Here is an 18,932-nt window from a genome sequence, read left to right on the forward strand (position 1 = left end):
ATCTGGCTCTCAGTAGGAAGCAGTAACCGCCAGTTTAGCAGAAGTGGCAGGCAGTGGGTTCTCCGGGGAGCCAGAGCTCTCTGGGTCGGGGTCAGGAGAGGTCTTGTGCAGAAGTCACCTGGAGCTGGCTTCCTGAGGACAGGCCCAGCTGGGCTTCCTTTGGAGGCAGGAGTGTTGAAGGATGGGAACGAAAGCCTGTGGATCCTGTAACTGCAGAGCTTTCTGGAAGTCAGGCGTCAGCCCTCTGTGTGGTCTCCCGGCGTCTCTCTGCCACCTGCCCCATCTCTGCCTCTGCCAGCCCGCCTCCCCAGCTCGCCCCCTGGGCACCAGTGGCCACTGTGGCCACTGCTGGCTCCCGGGGAAGATTAGTGAGAACATATCTGTCCCTCAAAATCCCGTGGTGCACAGGCTGTGAGCAGGGCAGGCGTCAGGCTGTGTCCCAGGTCTGGGACGACAGTGGTCACACTTTGGTGCCCTGGTCCCCAGCGTGGGCCACAGAGATGCCCCCAGCCCAGGCCCAGCCCTTGGGCTGTGTCCCGCTTGCTGTCCACCGGGTCAGATGGGCTCTGGGAGTGTGGGGTGGGCATTGGGAATCCTTGTTGCCCAGGGAACCCCTCAGCAGAGCAAAGAGACAGGGACAGGACCCCGCAGACAGGAGAGGCCATGCCAGGAGAGGTGGGGGAGACGCAGCCTGGCCTCGGCTTTGATGGGATGGGGTGAGGAAGGGACCTGGCCACCAGGGAGGGAAAGCACAGTCGCCCACACTGCCCAGTGCCACCATTAGGGTCAGGCCCATTCGTCCATTTCCTGCTCCAGGACACTTGGTGACAATGCAGGGAGATCAGGTAGCATTTACTGAGCACCTCCTGTTTGCAGGCCCTTTGTTCTGGTCCTTAATCTCATTAAATCTTCACACACGTCTATGGGAAAGGAATTCCCCCATTTTGAAATTTTGCAGCTGAGGCTCAGAGAGTTTAAGAGGCTCAGCCCAGATCCCCCTCTCTGAACCACGTCTCGTCCTGTTGGGGAGAGCTGGCCGTGACCGCGCGCGCCCCACCAAGCCTAGGCCCTGCTTTTGCAGCGTGGTGGTCTCCTGGCAGACACTCCTCTTAAAATCCTGTTCCTTCAGGTGTGGCTGGGTACGGGGTGTGGCCAGAGGGATGATGGCCTCCCGGGTCTTCTGCTGTGACTGGAGCGGAGGGAGTTGCCTTTGCTTGTCTTTGCTGCAACTTTTACCACATTCAGCGAACAAGGGCACAGGGACTGGTGAGTGGGGGGAAGGTCAGGGGCTCGGGGCCGGCTGGGTTCTTGCTGTGAGCGATGAACCATGCGTGCCTGGGGGAGGGATGCCAAGGGGAGTGAAGCTGGCAAAGGGGCTATAGGAGCCGGTGGGCAGGCGGACTGTCCGTGGACGTGGACCGATGGCCAGGTCCACGTCAGGGAGAGGCAGCAAGAGGACAGCAATAGCCCTGCATCAGGGAGGCAGCAGGCCCCCTGCGTCCCCATGCACCCCTTCCCGTGTGGGTGACGCGGGTCCTGCCCATGGAGGTGTTCAACTGGGGGGCTGGCTGCCAGCTTTCGAGGCCTGCCAGGTGCTTGTATGGGCCGTATTCCTCCTCATCCAGCTGGTGTTTCCCTACATCCTGAGGTTTCCTTCCCTCTCCCTCTCTGCCCGGCAGCCCTCATCTGTGGGGTATGGCCCTCAAGAAGTCCTCTGCACCAGCCAGGAGCTGCATTGGGGATGCAAATGTCAGAAGCCCTGACCAGCGGTCCTTCGAGCAGAGAGGGGCTTACTTTGCTCCTGTAATGGAAAGGCAGCTGAAGGGGCTGGGCAGAGCCCCAGGCTCCTCAGGGCTGCCACTCCGCCTCCTTGGGCTGTGTTTTCCAGCCCGCGGTTGCCTGGCAGCTGCTGCAAGTCTGGCGGTCCTGTCTAGGCTCCAGGCACGGCCAGGAGGAAGGGCGTAGGGTACAGCCTCCTTCGCGGGCAGCTGCTTCCCTGTGGACCCTGCACATCACATGGGCCACAGCTGCCCCGGATGGCCACGGCAGTTGCCAGTGGCTCTGGGCCAGTGAAGGTTCTAAGCAAACAGAACTGGGATGCTGTCAGTGAGGAAGGTGGCGGAGAGGATTTCAGGGGCCAAGGCCTCCCGATGCATGTGTGCCGTTGTTCAGCAGGTAATTATAGAGCCCCCAGGGATGCCAGGGGTGTTACTGTTCTATTGCTCCTAGAACAAATTACCACAAATTGAGCAGCTTAAATCAACACACATTTATTATCTCAGTTTCTGCGGGTCACAAGCTGAGTACAAAGTGACTGGTCTTCTGCTTCAGCTGTCACCGCTGAAGTCAAGGCATCTCAAGGTCAACTAGGGAGGAGCCCACTTCCGAGCTCATCCAGGCTGTTGGCAGAATTCAGTTCCTTGCGGCTGAGTGACTGGAGCCCCTTCATCTTCAAAGCTAGTAACGGCACATCTGAGTCCTTCTGCTTCGAGGCTCTCTGACCACCCCTTCTGCTGCATCTCTGACTTGAGCTGGAGAAAATTCTCTGCTTTTAAGGGCTCATGTGATTACGTTTGCCTCACCCAGATAATCCATGATAATTTCCCAGTAGTAGAGTCTGTAACCCTAATTACATCTGTGAAGTGCCTTTTGCCATGTAAGGTACCATATTCACAGGTTCTCCGGATTAGGGCGTGGTGATCTCTGGAGGCCCTCTGCCTGCTACTGAGTAACGAGTCAGAAGGTAGGCTATAGTAGTGGCCAAAAAGAGACAGTCCCCCAGCTCACGGAGTCTAGAAAGGAAGCAGTAACTCACAAACAGAAATATGGCAATGGCCTTGAAGGAGAGGACCCAACCAAGCCAGGAGCTCTGGGGCTTTCCTGACAAACTGACCCCCAGGCAGATGAGGGAGTGTGCAGGCCAACAGCGGTCCAGGACCACCACCCGAGCCCAGAGCCCTGAGCCCGGAGCCAGGAGCACGGCACCAAAGGGCCATACACAAGATCCAGAGAACCAGGGAGGCTGGTGCCGTGGGGCAGGGACCAGGCCACCCAGGCGCTGTGACAGCACCACCCCAGGACCAGAGGGGACCATCACCAGTAGTTAGGCCACGTGGTCCTCACAACACCCGTCTGTAAAGGGGGACACTACGGTCATCCCCAAATTACAGATGGGGAAACTGAGGCTCAGAGAGGTTAGCCAAGCATCCACGTTAGTAAAAAGTGGGACTGGGAACCTATCCCCTCCTCAGGTGCCCTTCTAGAGAGAGGGCACTGACTGTTCCTGGGAAGGACAAGGGCAGCAGAGGCTGTCTTGGCCAGGGAAGGCTCCCCAGTACCAGAGAAAGAACCTGAAAGCCACAGTGGCTCACCTACAGGGCGTCACAGCTACTTGGTGGCGAGGCATCACCATGTCACCCATTTCCACTATCAGAGAACCGCCAACCAGGCGCTTGCTCCTGAATCTTCCGGCTGGAGTCATTTGGGTCACTTCTGTTCACATTTCACGGCGCAAGTCACAAGGCCAGATCTGCTGTCAGGGCGCGCGGAAACAGACCCCTCCCCTAGGCAGGCCAGGCCAGGCCAAAGGTGGGCCGGCTACCGTGGACTAAGGCAGGGCGGGGGCGGGCGACGTGAGGATAAAGGGGGCACATTTCACTGGCAGGCGGTTGGGGGCGGGAGAAGTCATGCCCTCGGAGTTGGACAGAGGGAGCAGGACGCGCTCGGGCACAGAGGAGCGCCCCCGGCTGGCGACATGCGTGGAGTGCATCCGCGCATCCGCGGTAACAGAAGCCGGGCACAGGGACTCGGCTGCGGGTGGGCATGGGAAGTGACCTGGGGCCCACCCGGAGGGACCCAGACTTCACAGAGTAGTTGTGCAGCTGGGCCCTGGGCCCTCCCACCTAAGGCTGCTTGGTCCCACAGGCATGGTGACCTTGCTCTATCGGGGTCCAGCGTCCAGGCCACCTTAACGAGACCACACCTGCCAGAGACCAAGGGCAGGACCTCCCTGGAAAGCTCTGAGACTTGTCCAAACCAGCCTGCCCCCTTGAGTGCCTGACCGCTCCGGTCCCCAGCGCAGCCCCCTGGCCAGGGTCTCCTTCGAGTGGGAGCTGGGTGGTCCTTCTGCCCAGTGATGGCAGGGCCTGCAGGCTCATCCCTGGCTAACTTCATTCATTCACTCAGCCAGGATTTGGTCCCTGTCCCTTGCATGCCTGGCGCCTACGAGGTGCCCCCTGAACTGACCAACAGTGGAAGAGCGCCTGCACCCCAGGGCTCTGTGCGAGGGCACCCCACAGGAGCTGCCTGGGGGGCTTCCCTGAGGAGCTCAAGTGTCCAGACCTGCAGAGGGGTTGCCCAGGGCACCGGAGCCGCGGGCTGGCCCCCGAGACGGAGCTGCTGTCCGCCTTGGGGCCCCTCCTGCTCCCTGCCCTCCCCTGAGCACCTTCCAGCATCCTCACGCACCCTGAAAAGCAGCGGTGCAGGGACCTGTGGCAGCCCTCCCCCGCCTGCAGCAGCGAGCACCCGTTCGCGTCACGCACACACACGCGCGCGCGCACGCCCGTCCCGGAGACTGCCGGCGCACAAGGGCTCGGCGGGAGGAGCTGGGGCTCGGGCTGCCTGTCCGGCTGCGAGCGCCTGGAGGGCCAGGGGCCATCTGCCCCGCTAACCAACGCGTCCCCGCTGGTCCCGGCGCGCAGACGTCGCTGCGACTGCATCACAGGGCTGACAAACGCGGGGCAAGCGCACTTCCGGCCGCCGTGTGGAGAATGACTTCGCGGGCCGCACAGGGCAGGGGGCCGGCGCCTCAGAGGCCCGCCGGCGGTGACGTCACCAGCCGGGGCGGGGTCGTCTCGGGGCGGGGCCTCCTCCGGCGGTGACGTCACCAACTGGGGCGGGGCCGCGGCGGCGCTGGGCAGGCGGGCGGCGGTCACGTTGCTCGGATTCCCGGAGGCGTTCGCGCGCCAGGCGGTTGGTTCCTGCATCCCGTGCGCCGCCGTCCCTCGCCGCCATGCCGATGTTCGTGGTGAACACCAACGTGGCCCGCGCCTCGGTGCCCGACGGGCTCCTGTCCGAGCTCACGCAGCAGCTGGCGCAGGCCACGGGCAAGCCGGCGCAGGTCTGGGGGGTCCAGGCCGGGCGGCCCCGCGCTAGGGCGGGGGAGGGGGCCCCGGGACGCGGCTCCGGGCGGGGGCATCGGGGGGGCTCCGGGACGGGGCTCCGGGACGCAGCTCCGGGCGGGGGCGGTCGGGGGGGGGCCCCGGGACGCGGCTCCGGGCGGGGGCGGTCGGGGGGGGGCCCCGGGACGCGGATCCGGGCGGGGGGTGTCGGGGGGGGGCTCCGGGACGCGGCTCCGGGCGGGGGGGTCGGGGGGGGCTCCGGGACGCGGCTCCGGGCGGGGGCGGGTGGGGGGGGGGGCCCGGGACGCGGCTCCGGGCGGGGGCGGTCGGGGGGGGCCCCGGGACGCGGCTCCGGGCGGGGGGGGGGCCCGGGACGCGGCTCCGGGCGGTGCGGGGGTTGGGGCGCCGGCGAGGCCGCTCGGCTGGCTGACCGCGCCCCCTCCCCCCCGCAGTACATCGCGGTGCACGTGGTCCCGGACCAGCTCATGGCCTTCGCGGGCTCCAGCGAGCCGTGCGCGCTCTGCAGCCTGCACAGCATCGGCAAGATCGGCGGCGCGCAGAACCGCGCCTACAGCAAGCTGCTGTGCGGGCTGCTGGCCGAGCGCCTGCACCTCAGCCCCGATAGGTGAGAGGCGCGGGGCGGGCGCGGGGGCGGGGGGCCACGGCCACGGCCACGGCCACCCGCTCAGCCGCGCTTCCTCCCCCGCAGGATCTACATCAATTACTACGACATGAACGCGGCCAACGTGGGCTGGAACGGCTCCACCTTCGCCTGAGAGCCGCGCCCCGGCCGCCGCCCGCGCGCGGTTTCCTGCCCGCCGCGCTCCCCGCGACCCTGCCCCTGGGGACAGAGAAATAAACGGTGTGGAAACGGCGGCTGCCTCGGGCTTGCTTGGCTTTCGCAGGAATCGATGCAGGGCCGGCTCGGTGACTGGGAGGCCGAGGCCGGGCAGGGCGCCCCCAGAATCTGCAGCCTAGCTCCTGGCCACATGAACCCCATCCCTAGCTCCCACGTCCCCCGCAGAGGGCCAGCTGTGGTTGGCATCCCGCCCGAGGCCGCAGACCCCGGAATCCAAGGGGAGTTCCTCGTCGCTGCCCAGCCCCACTCCCCGCCCCAAGGCCGGGCCACCGCGTGGGCTAGGGCTGGCTGGGAAAGGAGGGGGGGTTCCGAGTCTGAGTGGGGCTGGGGAAAGCCTTCCCCACTCGGTCAGGGGCCGCTTGTCAATAGGCTGCTGCATCAGTGTCTCGACTTGGAAATCCTCTTGTTTGGAGCTTTGCAACAGTTTTCGGGTGTGGAGGAAGGGAAGTGCCCAGGAGGTGGAGTTCCTGGTGATACTGCCCTGTCCACCCAAGTTCTGGGCCTGGGCTGTGCTCCCCTCAGGCACAGCTGTTCTCTGAGAGAAGGACCCCGCCTTCCCCTCCCACCCCCGTGGTTTCGGGACCTTGGGGAGCATTCAGGTCTTAGGGCACAGCAACTCTGAAAGCCTCCAGGTGGCTCTTTGACCCCACTAAGATGGTGGAGGGCCTGGCGCAAAATCAGTGTTGAGGTCCAGTGTAGCTGGGGTCTCCTGGCCTAGGATCCCTTCTCCAAGTGCAGGGCTCGCTGCCTTGTGGGGGCAGTGATAGGACAGCACACAGTCCTCTAGCCTGCAAGTGCTGCTTGCCAGGGGCCAGTTGCCTTTGGGCTGAACGCTTCACCGCCCTACCATGTGAGCGCCTCCATGGGCCCCGGCAGCACCTCCTTCCAGGTGAAGGCCCAGCCGTGAGCCCTGGGGATTCGGGGGCCTCACCAGAGTCAGCACCTGTGACTTGGCCGAGGTGAAGGGCAGCTCCGCCCTTCCTGCACTGCCTGCCCTGGGGGAGAAGTCCAGTTCATTGCAGCTGCTGGCACAGAGAAGGGACTTCTCTGGCCACATGAACCCCATCCCTGGACTCCTGCTGGCCCCGAGTCGTCGAGACCCTTTGTTCTTCCTCAGCCCCTGAGACAGACAAGACCATCCTAGATGGAGGTGACTTTCTTACGTTCCGCAGAATATAAATGACTTCGTGTTTGGAAGCTGAGGGGCTCTGGGGGAAGCGTTGCTGCCTGGGCCAGGCCTCTGGCGCTCTTCCCTTCTGGCGCTGGGAGTGGGGAGCAGGCCCACCTTGGAGCGGTACGCAGTGACAGCGGCCACTTTGTGTGTGTGCTGGGGCCTGGGGCGGCCACGGGCTCCTCCTGGGACGGGTGCCCGTGGCCCAGCCCATGCAGCACCCACTGTGGCATCCGTGTGAACCCCCGGCAGGCGGGGCAGGAAGCGTCGGGTGCCCAGCCCAGGCTTGTAGCAGAGGACGGGCCACACTTGCTGTCTGACTACGGAAGCTTCAGGACAGCCCAGGCCCCAGGGCTGCGTAGCCAGGCCCTCGGCACTTCCCACTTGGATCCCCCCACCACCTCTGGGGCAGCCCGCCAGTGCCAGCCTGCTCACCCGGGGGCCTGAGCGCTGCCCTCCTTCAGTCCAGGTCCAGGGGGCACTCTCCCCCCTCAGCCTCCAGTGAGCTCCCGGGGTATCGAGGGTTACTTCCAGGACCATGGGGACAGTTGTGATCTTAGGAGAAGAATCGGCTCAAGGTTGTGGCCCGTTTTTGGAGGGGACACTGCTCTTCCACAGAGGTCTTCCAGCTCACCTCAGTCTCATTCTGTCCTCAGTGAGGGGACTGGAGCCTCGCATGGGTCTCCATGCTGGGGGAGAGGGTGCGGGTGTCACGGCTCCACCTGCAGCCAAAGGTCCCGCTCAGCTGGGCTTGCGGGCTGGGGCCTCTCGGCTATGAGCACCTGCCCTGTGACAGGCTCCCGCCTCAGCCTCTTCCCCTTGCTCTTGGCCTTCACGTTGGTGAGGGCAGGAGGCGGGGTCTCTGAGCATCTTGTCCAACTCCCTCATTTCACAGGCGAGGGCACTGTCCCGATCCCTGGGGTGTGTCGACACGGGGCCACCACCTCCCAGGGTCCGACCTTACTCCCTACCCCCCGCTTCCCCCAGCCGGCACATTCCGCTTTTGGCCTCACATGAGCCATGGGGGGTTCCCCAGCTTCAGGGGTCTCTGAGGGCTGAGGAGGCAGGCAGTGCGGGCCAGGCGCCTGCTGTGTGGGGGAGGATGGAGGGGCTCTGGAGGGCAGAGCACGGCTCACTGCCCCATGAGCTGGGGAGCACCAGAGGCTCTGGTTGGCTGGGGTGTCGCATGGTAGTGGTTCCTTGGACTCCAAGGTAAAAGGGGGCATCTGTGGGTCGGGCCCACATTCTGAGCCCTGTCTGCCGTGCTTCCAAGTCCTCGGGAGCTAATAACTGTCCCTGCATACCGAGGAGGGCAGCTGCTACACCCCCTTCTCAGGCCATCTCCTGTCCCCCAAAGCATGGGTTCCACTCCCTGCCAAGCCAGCGGTTGCCCCAAGGCCCACAGGGGTGCAGTCAGCCTTTGAAACAGCAGCAGAGACTCATTTTCAAATAACACCTCAAACTGAGCTGTGGAACAGGTGGGGGTGCGGGGTGGGCAGAGACTGTCCCTGGCTCTTCAGCACCGCTCTGGTGGTGCCGAGTCATCTGCCAGCAAAGACACCCCAGGCTCCAGAGTGACCAGCCGCCTCAGCCCAGGTTGCAGCCTGGCACCTCCCTTGCCCGTGCTGTTCCTTCTGCATCAAATGCCTCTCCCCCACCTGCCCACAGAGAGCCCTACATCAAATTCTTCTAGGATGCCTTCCGCGCCACCACCTGGTGCGGCACAGGCCCTGTGAGCTGCTTCTGTGTCCCCGGCAGCCTCTGGGCGACTGCACCCAGCTCTGTGATCTTTGGGCCAGTGGCCTGGAAGCCACCCAGGGCTCGTCCATTCTGGAGAGCCCAGCAGCGTAGGCGCCCTCCCCACGCCCCCGGGCCTCCCACCCTGTCTCCTCCAGGCTTCCCCCACTGCCCTCTCCCGCAGCCTGAGCCCCCTGCCTCAGGGCCTGCTTCCCCTGGGAGCCTGATCCGAGGGGCCCTGGGGTCAGGTGCTTGCTTGGCTCCCCTCTGGGCCTCAGCTTTCCCCATCTGTGAAATGGAGAGATTCACCAAATGTCTTTCCTACGGATTCCCTAAACCACGGAGCTGACAGGAGCTCTCGGCCTCAGGGGCATGAGGCATGCAGATGGCCAGGGGGGTGGATGTGGGGAGCCGCTGCCCATGCTGGCACGCGGTCTCCATGCTGTCTGGGGAGGTCAGCCGATCCCAGGGCTTAGGAAGTTTCCAATGTTTTGGGCCACGGATACCTTCCCTGACTCCTTGCCCTACTTTGTACTAAGTGCTGGCCCCCAAACTGTGTCTGTAAAGCTCTCTACTGCCCTTCCTCCCAGCTGAGCAGAGCCCTCCAGGCCTCCCAGCAAGAATTCCAGAATGGGCTTGGAAGATGGGGTGGGGTGGGGGTGGCGGATTATGCAGACCCACCAGCCAGCCATTTGCCCAGATTTCCCCTCCTGGTAAAGTCAGCACACCTCCCTTCTGTGTTTAAAGCCCACAAAAAGAGACAAAAATGGTCGCTTTTCAGAAATTGGCTCTGTCCTCTCCCTCCTGGAGCCTCAGCCCCCATCTGGGGACAGTGGGGTCTCAGGCCTACCCCCCAAACATCCAGCCAGGGCTCCACTTCCCAAAGCTGCAGGTGGGGAGTCCGGGCCGCCTGCTTCCTCTCCCTAAGCCTGCTCTTGTTTTAACAGACTCACGTGCAAAGCATTCCAAGCAGCCCCGGAGAGAGCTCCCTGGTGCCCAGGGCCTGTCTCGCCTCCACAAGGCAGTCCTCTCTCAAATCCCTCCAGAGCTGTTTTATGCACCTGGAACACTCCCTCCCCTCTCCCCGACTTTTCTTTCCCCTCACAAGTAGTAGCGTATTCTACACTAGTTTGCACTTCGTTTATTGCTTTTTTGTAAACTCAAAATTGTATCTTAGTACGTGAAGAGCCTACAGTATTCCCTTGTTGGGACCAGCCATGGTTCGTTAGCCAGCCCCTATTGGGAATGTTCCGGCTCTTTCCATCCCTCCACTCTTAGCGCTGCGCTATTGGTGTCCACACCTGTGTAGGGATATCTGGAGGATAGGTTCCTACAAGTCGGCTTGGTCGGTCAAAATCAATGCTGTTTTCATGTGGCAAGATGTCCCTCCTAGAGGGGGGTCTAGGCCAGCAACCCACTGGGCACGGGCGCCTCCGACCCGCCTCCCCACCCGTTTTCACTCTGGGCCGCCTGGTGGGAAAAGGCTTTTCTCTCAAGCCAGAGGTGTTCCAAGTGTTAATTCCCATTTCCCTCCTTACAAGGTGGAGTGTCTTTTCCTCTGCTAAACAGCCATTCCCTCTTCCTTTTCTGGAAACTAAGTCAAATCCTCAAGTCCATTTTCCCACTGGGTTGCTTTTTGTTTTAAAACTTTTTATATATCAGAGAAGTTAACCCTTTGCCATGAGTTGCAAATGTTTTCTCAGTCTGGGCCCTGGGACCTCGGACGTCCCACGTACCACGTGGATGAAGCGCTCACAGGCCACGTCAGTGCTGCGAGCAGTAAAAAGAAACGGTCACACGTTCCAAAGCTGTCCACTTGCCTTATGAATTAGGACCTCTGGTGGGTGCCAGCCCCTCCTCCCTAAGGAGCTTCTTCCCTCTGCCACCAGCTCTGCGGGGGGCGCGGGGGGCGATGCCCATCTGAACTGTTACTCAACACATGATCCTAGACCTTCTTAAGGATAAACCTGACCAGTCAAAAAAGCAATGTGGGGACTTCCCCGGTGGTCCAGTGTCTGGGACTCTGTGCTTCCACTGCATAGGGCACGGGTTCACCCCGCGGTCGGGGAACTAAGATCCCGCGTGCCGTGGAACGCAGCCAAAAAAGACCAAAAAAAGAAACCAATGTGGTGACAAAATCAGGTGGGCTCTGTTGGAGACTTTCCGTGTTTCCGCAGGAGAAAACCCACCTCTTCAGGGAGCAGGTCTCCACTTTTGCTCTCTGATAATTCAGAGGATAATATTCTTGATTCTAAAATAAGCCCATTTCCTTCTTGTTCAGAGAGGAGTGAAAAGACCCTTTGGATTTGAGGCCTTTTCACTATTCTTTACATTCTGGCGAACACCCAGACGTCCACTCCAGAACCGGGTCGGGGCGGAAGGGGCCGGAATCAGGCCCCTTCCGGTGAGCGCAAGACGTCGGAGAGGAAGGTGCGTGACCCTGCCTGTCAGCACGTGGGGCTGTGACACCCAGGTGAGACTGCCCCCAAGGAAGCAGCCAGGTACGAGGTGGCAGAAGCTTCCCATCAGTGTGACCCCCCGTTCAGACTGAGTGATTGACACGATAGCAGCGATGGGCCGGGCAGTGACACCTCACAGCAGCGAGCCCAGGGCCTCCACCCCACCCGCCGCAAAGCACGACGAAAGCCGCGCACTTAGACAGGCTCAGGAAGGGAGCCTTGTTTCCAGGAACAAATCATCTGGCGAAGAGCTGGTTCCTTGGTGAGCTGCTGCCAGTCAGAACAAAACACAGCCACAAAGCCGAGAAGCCCCCCGACTGGTATTTCAAGTGCAGACAAGGATACAGACCCTGGTGATCAGGGGTGGGTAAAGAAAAAAGCCGGAGGAGGACTCCAGGGGTGTCCGTTCATACAAGTTTGACATTTAAAGTCCCTGTCAAGTCACTTCAATACCATATTTACCAGACAAGCAAGACAAAGAATACTTAGGATGCAGGGAAGACTGGTGTAGAAATAGACGTTTTCCAGAATAGGATGACTTTACAGGTGCCATACGGAACGTGGCTTCATTAGTGCAGAGAAGAGAAGCTGGGTGGGAAGGAAAGGAAACAAGCAAACAGAGTACGTGCTCTGTATCAGGGAATGATGCCAAGAGGCGACAAACTCTACGGAGAAAACTCCCCCCCACCCCCCGCGGGGGCAGGGGGCACTGACGTGGGGAGAACACATGCGTCCACGATTGGAGGCAGCGTCGTGGTGACTTCACCGCTCTGCATCCTGCCCTGCCATTCAACACCGTCCCAACAGAAATTCCAGCAGACTTTAGGGTGGAATCTGACAACCGAATCCTAACCTTTATGAGAATCCAAGGGCCACGAGGAGCCAGAACAGGTTCAAGGCGGGAGGACTCACTTTCCGATGTCCAGGTTTCTCATCCAGCTACATAAATAAGGCAACGCGGAACCAGCCCAGGGCAGACCTACACACACACACACACACATGGACCTGATACAGGATCGGGGCAGCGTGGAAGGCTGCATGGCAGGAAACACACAGATTAGCTGTGCAGCGCCGCTGGCCACCACGTGGGGACAAAGCGCAAACTGGATTTCTATTTCACACCCACACAGAAATCAGTTCTCTGTGCATTAAAGACATAAAGATCATAGAAGAGAATATCATCTTAGTGATTTCTTAAATGAGGTACAGAAAGCACAAGGGGCTAAGGAAAAGATGGACACATTTGACCTTATGTTAGTAAGACACCTTGAGGAGTCAAAAAGCTATGATCTTCATGTCTAAACGGTTCACATCCAGATATTTTAAAAAATGCTACAAAATGGTAATAGACAACCCAATAAAAATTAGCAAAGGATTTTATAAGACTCTTCACAAAACAGAATATCCAAATGGAAAAGATGTTCAGCCTCAGCAGAGACCAAGGAAATGCAATGAAATGCACCACGAGATGCTACCGCCACCCACCATGCGGCTGTACTTAATCCCCCCACAAGCCCACTCCCAGGTATAGAGCCTAAAGAAACCTGCATCTGGAAGCAACCCAAATGTCCATCAACAACAGAGTGGATAAAGGAACTGTGGCGTGCTCGTGGCACGGCAGGCGGCACAGCAGAGCCGTGAGCAAGCCACAGGCACACCTACCCCCACGGGTGAGGCCATTTCATTTATTTACAGTTCACAACCAGGGAGCCCCAAATGACATCGTTCAGAGGTCCAGGCCGAGGTGGTCCCCTGTGATGAAAGCCAGGCGGCGATTCCCCTCCCATCAGGACAGTGGGCCCACTGATGGGGAGGGTGGGCGCTGACCCGGGCAGGGCACTCAGGGGCGGATGGGGCGGGGGCGGGATGGGGCTGCAGAGAGATTTTCCCCTTCTCTTCTTACAGGGGTCTGTGTTATACTTGTTAAACTGTTATGCGTTTTTCTGTGTGTATGTTATACGTCACGGCACGAGTGACCACACACACACACACACACACACACACACACGTGCGCGTGCGGCAGGGAAGGGAAGACCATCACATACCACGCGGAGGTGCTACCCTGCCCCCACCCCTCCGAGACTTTGCCCGACTCTGGCCCCTGACGAGGGCGGGCCCCCCGGCTGCCTGCTCCGCAGCCCACCCCGGCCTCCCTGCGCTTCCAGCCCCTGTGGGCCTGCTGAGGTGGGGGCCCTCCCCCTCACGGCCTCCCATTTCCCTGTGAGGTGTTTCCATCCCTAGAGTAGCCCTCCCGGCCCCGCACCCCGCCACGTGCCGGCGGGCCCCCCGGGCTCTGCCGTGCCGCCCGCCTCTGGCTCACGCTGTGCTTCCCACACGGTGGCTGAGGCCCGCCGTCCGCACTGGAAGCAAGCAGGGGTCTACGCAGGCCTCTCAAACCCACCGTGTTGCACACGGGCGGCAAGCTCTGAGTCCACACCAGTGACCCCACACGGTAGCCCACACGACGTCTGAGGCTCTGGGGACGCCCGGGGGCCTTGGCAGTGCCCCACGGGGCTTCGGTGCTGGGAGCCGACGCCTCGGCTGTGGTCCTGATGGGAGGCCCCACCTGCTCCGTGAGCAGGGTCTCTGCGGGCAGGTCTGAGAGCTGCAGGAGGCCTCGCCTCAGCTCCGGAGAGCTTCCGCGCTCTGGGTGGGGGTGGGTGTTCTCCCGGGTCGGTCACGGGAGGTGATGCCCAGGAGCTGCTGCCGGGACAGGGGCCGCGGAGCGTCCTCCTGCACCTCCGAGTACACCTGAGGTCCGTCCCCTGGAGCTGGGGACACAGCCTGGCTGGGCCCTGGAGTGCGGGGCTGTTAACTGACACAGCCCTCCAGAGGCGAGGGGTCGAGATAGAAAAACAACTCAAGGAGATCACGGCACACCCCAAAGCTAGCACAGCGGGGCCAAAGGTGTGCGGGGCAGCCGCCGGCCCGGGCCTCAGGGTCCCTGGGGAGAGCCAGCGGGACCGGAGGTCTGCAGACCACGCCCTGGTCGCACTCTCAGAGCAGGAGCGGCAGCAAATGAGGAAGAGGAGTGTCCTCAGAAGAATGTGAGGCGTCGGGGGACAGACTGGGCCGAGACGGAGGGGCCGGCAGTGGTCAGGCCAACAGAGCAACGGAGGAAGGGGCCAGCGACGCTCCCTGGGAGTGGGGTGGGCGGGCGGAGGCTGGGGAGGAGGCAAGGCCACCCAGGGAGCCAGGCGACTCAGAACACCCCCGAGGGGCGGCCGCTCCACGCCGACAGACAGACGGAGGCCGACAGACAGACGGAGGCTCAGCCCCACGCACTGACGAGATCCGGGGACGCCTTTTGGGACGGGAAGACTGGGCGGGTGGGGGGCCGTCCAGGATCACAGGGCCTTGAGGGATCATGCTTTGACATGTGTGGATTAGGTCGCAGGCGGGCTCTGCTGAGCCCCACCAGAGGTGAGCAGAGCGGAGCGGGAGGGGCCGGCAGTGGGGAGAGCGGCTGATGGCCGGTCACTCTTGGGCCTCCGGGGTGGAGCCCTGGGGCTGTTTCAACAGGGGATGCTGCGCCCAAGCCGGAGTTGACTGGGTTTTCTCTCTCTTGCCCTGGGAGACCCCAAGAGACAAAATCTAGGGGAATATGTCAGAAAAAGTAAAATGTTTGGGCCAGAAAGCAGAGAGAAAGCATTAAGCGGAGGGAAGGCACTGGAATCCAACAGAAACGGCTAGCCCTCTGTGTGGCGAGGAAAAGAGATGAAGCCACCACCGGGAGCTGCCACAGCACGCGTGCGCCCCGGGCGCAGAGCCTCACCCTGGAAACAGCTGCTGCGCCAGAACGGAGCCTCCCAGGTGGAGGGCAGCGTCCTGAGAGTCAACCACACAGAGCGGCTGCTCCCTGGCCCCCAGTCCGGGACCCTGCTCCAGGCAGGACGCACGCACACTGGGCAGAGCTCAGCCCTGGGCGCCCAGAGGGAAACAGAAAATTCCTAGGTTTCCAACATTCTGGAAGAAAGAAGGTCTTGTAAGTGCGACCCGTTGGCTGGGCTGCCCACAGCTGTTTGTGAGAAGGCAGGAGTGGCGCAGGTGTGCTCAGAGAGAAGGGAGGCAGAGGTGTCCCTGCCCCGCCCACAGTGTCCACCGAGCCAAGCCAACGCTCCACCGGCTTAAACCCGCAGCAGGTGGAGTCTGGGGTAGCATCCCCTTTCCTGTCCACACTCCCTCCATTTCTGCGTGGGTCCTGAGCCAACAGGAAGAGGGGTCCACCAGGGGCTGAGCACTGGCTGGATTCTGAGGACACCCGGCAGCCTGTAGGCTGCCCCAGGGATGGCTTCCCCGCGGCGGGCAGGGCCTAGGGACTCTGAATCCTTCAAAGTGGGGCACGTGACAGGCTAGGGAACAGCCCGAGGTGTGCAGAATGACCCTACTCCAGGAGCCATGCAGGGGGCTGTGTGGCAGGGATCACTGGAGAGGAAGCTCAGGGCTTTGGGCTTTAATCCTCTGACCTTGACTTTCAGTTTCTATTTCTTTGAACTTTAACCTAAAAGGGCAAAGGAATTTAATTTTTTTATTTGAATTTCACTGTAGGAAATTCATGAGAGGGCATTTCTACGCTGACTTTTTCATTGGAGTATCTTTTGTCATTTTATCTCTTTGCAGAACCTCGGAGCCACATTTGGACGTTGAGGTGAGACCTAATTTAGGATGGGAAAGAGGAGGGAGAGAATTCTTAGTTTGGGATCCAATGTGCCCCTGGAGTTCAATGACACCGGGTTCTGGCCCGTCCCGAGGTGGCTGAGGTGGGGGAACGTAAACCCCCCATGGGCCCCAAGGGGGAATAGCTCGAACGGGGCCCGCAGCCCTCCCCCTGGGAAACAGTGTCCCTCCCCTGCCGGCCCACCCGCCTCTGCTCAGCAAGCAGCAGCAGGGTGGACCTGGGGCGATACCGTGCGCAGGCTCGGTTCGGCTCCTTTGGGGCCTCTTCTCAGGCCTGGCCCGCCCTGCTACGTGGATGCCAGCGGCGGCCCTCACTCTCTGCCCAGCACAGGATGCCCTCTCTCCATTGTCCCCCGCCCCGGCAGGCTGCGGCCCTGTCCTCCCCGGCCCCACGCCGCGTGCCCGCCCCCCTCCCCGGCTCCCTCCTCCTCTTCCTCCCCATCCCCCCCCACCCCCCACGCGGCCTCGCTGCCCTGACCTCACCGCTGCCGGCAAGCTTTTTTTTCTGAAAGGGCCCCATCTGCTCACATTGGCAGAGGCAGAACGTGTTCAGATGGTGGAGGCAACAGGGAGCAGGTGGAGGGAAGCCCACTGTGGGCGTGGGGGGGGCACGCGAGCAGGCCAGCCACACCTGCAGCCCCCCGCGGAGCGGGACCCCTTGCTCCTCCCGGCCTGGCGCGCCCCCGGCCTCGGCCCCCGGCCTCGGCTGTGCCCCTTCCCTGCGGGCCCTGGAGGGGGCTGGGGCTGCCCCGGCGCAGCGACCCCTCCGTTCTCCAGGCTTGTCCTGCGGCCTGGGGCGCTCACCCGCTGAGCTCGGAGCGTCTGCCCTCGGGGCCGGTGCTGCTCCGCCTAAGGCAGGGTCAGCTTTGAGTAAAGGCCCGGGCGGCTTCCCCTAACAGGCAGAGCCCAGGCCTGTGTCCGGGGCCTCCGGGTCTCCTGTCTCCCTTCAGGCGAAAGGGTTATGAGGGGCTCCCTTGTCAGTGGCCTTCCCCCGTTTCCCAAGCGATTTTCCCAGACACGACCTCGCGTTATCCTCACCACCCTGCGAGGTAGGTGCCAGCCGCCCTGCTTTAAAGGCGGAGCGGACGCCCAGAGGGGCAAAGCGGGCGGCGTCCCCTGCGTCTCACAGCAAGCCCGCCGCAGGACCAGCGCCTGTCCTCACCCCACTGCCCTCCCTCCCAAGCCGAGGCCTTCTTGCTTTTCTTCCAATTCCTCTTCTTCTTTGCTTTTCCTCTGCCGTCCCCCCTCTCCTGTCCTATCAGAGGCCAGGCAGGTTAAGGAGAGCGGGCCCCGGGCTCTGCCAGGCCTGTCTGGGACCTGAGAGGGAATTCGCTTTTCTGGCTCCCGCCCCTTGGCCGCTCAGGAAGTGGCCTGTGGCTCAAGGATCAGCTGGACCAACTCTGTGAGTGCAGGAGAGGGTGGGGTGGGCCCAGCAGGGAGAGCTCTGCTCAGGGCCGAGGACCCTCCTCCTCCTGTCCAGAGAAGAGCTTTGGAGGGTGGGGCCCAAATGCCAGGAACTGCCTTGTTGTGTGCACTGGAGGAGGGCAGGGTGGGTTGTTGGGGGAGCTTGTGTGTCACCACAGAATGAGGCAAAAGTAGAGAGTGAACCCGTGCCTGGCAATGGTCCAAGGTGTGCGCTATCTTCCCCTGAACGCTCTGGCGCTGACCTTGAACCTGGTGATGACTCAGAGCAGAGGGGGATTTACTGCCAAAGTAAATGGAGCCGAAGCTTCAGGGCATGTGCTTGTCCCTCAGGGGTCCTAACCATGCTTGAAGTAGTCAGGTGCTTTTGGAAGACTTGCAGAAGATACTTTTACTGGTGGGTTGAGGCTCACTGTCTCTATCCAGATTCCTCTGTCACGCGTCTCCCGCGGGAGTAGCTGTGGGCATTTGGGATGTGGCTGAGGGGGAAGGTAGAACTGGAGGATCACTAACGTGTGGGTGGAGTAGGATACGTCCATGTGCTTTGAAGTCACTCCTGTGTCTGCTATTTGGGGCATAAATGGCTTCCGGGGACACCCTTACTGCCACAGTGGGGGGGGAGTCATCTCTTCTCTGTAGGAAATATAAAATCGTCACAATGAAAGCTACTCAAGGAGTCTGCAATCAAAAAATACGGGGGGTGGGGGTGCGAAGGGACTATTTGAAAGGTGAAGATGTGTCCGGCAGTTAAGAAAAATGTCAGGATATTTTTCTTGAGTTTGTGATACTTGCTTTTAAAATTCATTTCTCAATCTCATGGTTTGTATGAAAGAAGGGTTGCTTATCATTTTGAGTGTGTTGACAGTGTCCCACTTTTTCTGTTCAGCTTCCTTTTCCAACCAACTCTTCACTCAAGACTCAGCGTGCCCCCGCCCCGCCCCACCCTGGTACGTATGGGGCAGACTTTTTACTGGCTGTTAACGGGGCCCCTAACGTCCTCCACAGCTCTGTTCTCATGCTGGGCCATCTCATCTGCTGCTCTTCAGGACTGAATACCCCACCGAACGCACGGAAACTGTAACGTGACCTGAGAGCTTCCTTATCCCAAGCTTACTGATTCCTGCAGGAATCATCATCCCCACGTCACACAGGAGGAAACTGAGGCCAAGGCCAATGCTAAGGCTGAAGGAGGTTACAGTGCTGAAAATGACAGCACGACATGAGGGATGAGGTCAAGACAACTGATGAGGTCAAGACAGCTGCAGTGCTTTGTCTCAAGGCCATTCCAGTTGGTGACAAAATAACCAACTGTCTCTAACAGATTCCTGCCCAGGGTTCCTCCCCCACAGCAGTGGCCTCCCTCTGCCGCCAGAAATGCCTTGGTTTATACAGTTTCATTCACAGGCTACCTTAGCTCTGCCTAACCAGGAAAGCTGAAACGACTTGCCCAACATCACTCAGCTAGTAAGTGACAGATGCAGGATTCA

At 61.1% G+C, this 18,932-nt stretch overlaps 1 protein-coding gene across 1 annotated transcript; it reads left to right on the top strand.

The window, feature by feature from the left end:
• The first annotated feature begins 4,914 nt into the window (after positions 1-4,914).
• On the top strand, positions 4,915-5,994 carry MIF (macrophage migration inhibitory factor). The gene is made up of 3 exons (XM_057745815.1): positions 4,915-5,119; positions 5,573-5,745; positions 5,830-5,994. The coding sequence occupies exons 1-3, from the start codon at positions 5,012-5,014 to the stop codon at positions 5,894-5,896; spliced, it is 348 nt and encodes a 115-aa protein (XP_057601798.1). The 5' UTR covers positions 4,915-5,011; the 3' UTR covers positions 5,897-5,994.
• Positions 5,995-18,932: the final 12,938 nt, after the last annotated feature.

This window comes from Hippopotamus amphibius, chromosome 8 (genome assembly GCF_030028045.1).
Source record: "Hippopotamus amphibius kiboko isolate mHipAmp2 chromosome 8, mHipAmp2.hap2, whole genome shotgun sequence".
Lineage (NCBI taxonomy): Eukaryota > Metazoa > Chordata > Mammalia > Artiodactyla > Hippopotamidae > Hippopotamus > Hippopotamus amphibius.

Coding starts and splice junctions, on each gene's coding strand:
- MIF (XM_057745815.1), top strand. CDS start 5,012: ATGCCGATGTTCGTGGTGAACACCAACGTGGCCCGCGCCTCGGTGCCC. Junction 5,120..5,572: donor CCACGGGCAAGCCGGCGCAG/GTCTGGGGGGTC, acceptor TCCCCCCCGCAG/TACATCGCGGTGCACGTGGT. Junction 5,746..5,829: donor CTGCACCTCAGCCCCGATAG/GTGAGAGGCGCG, acceptor CCTCCCCCGCAG/GATCTACATCAATTACTACG.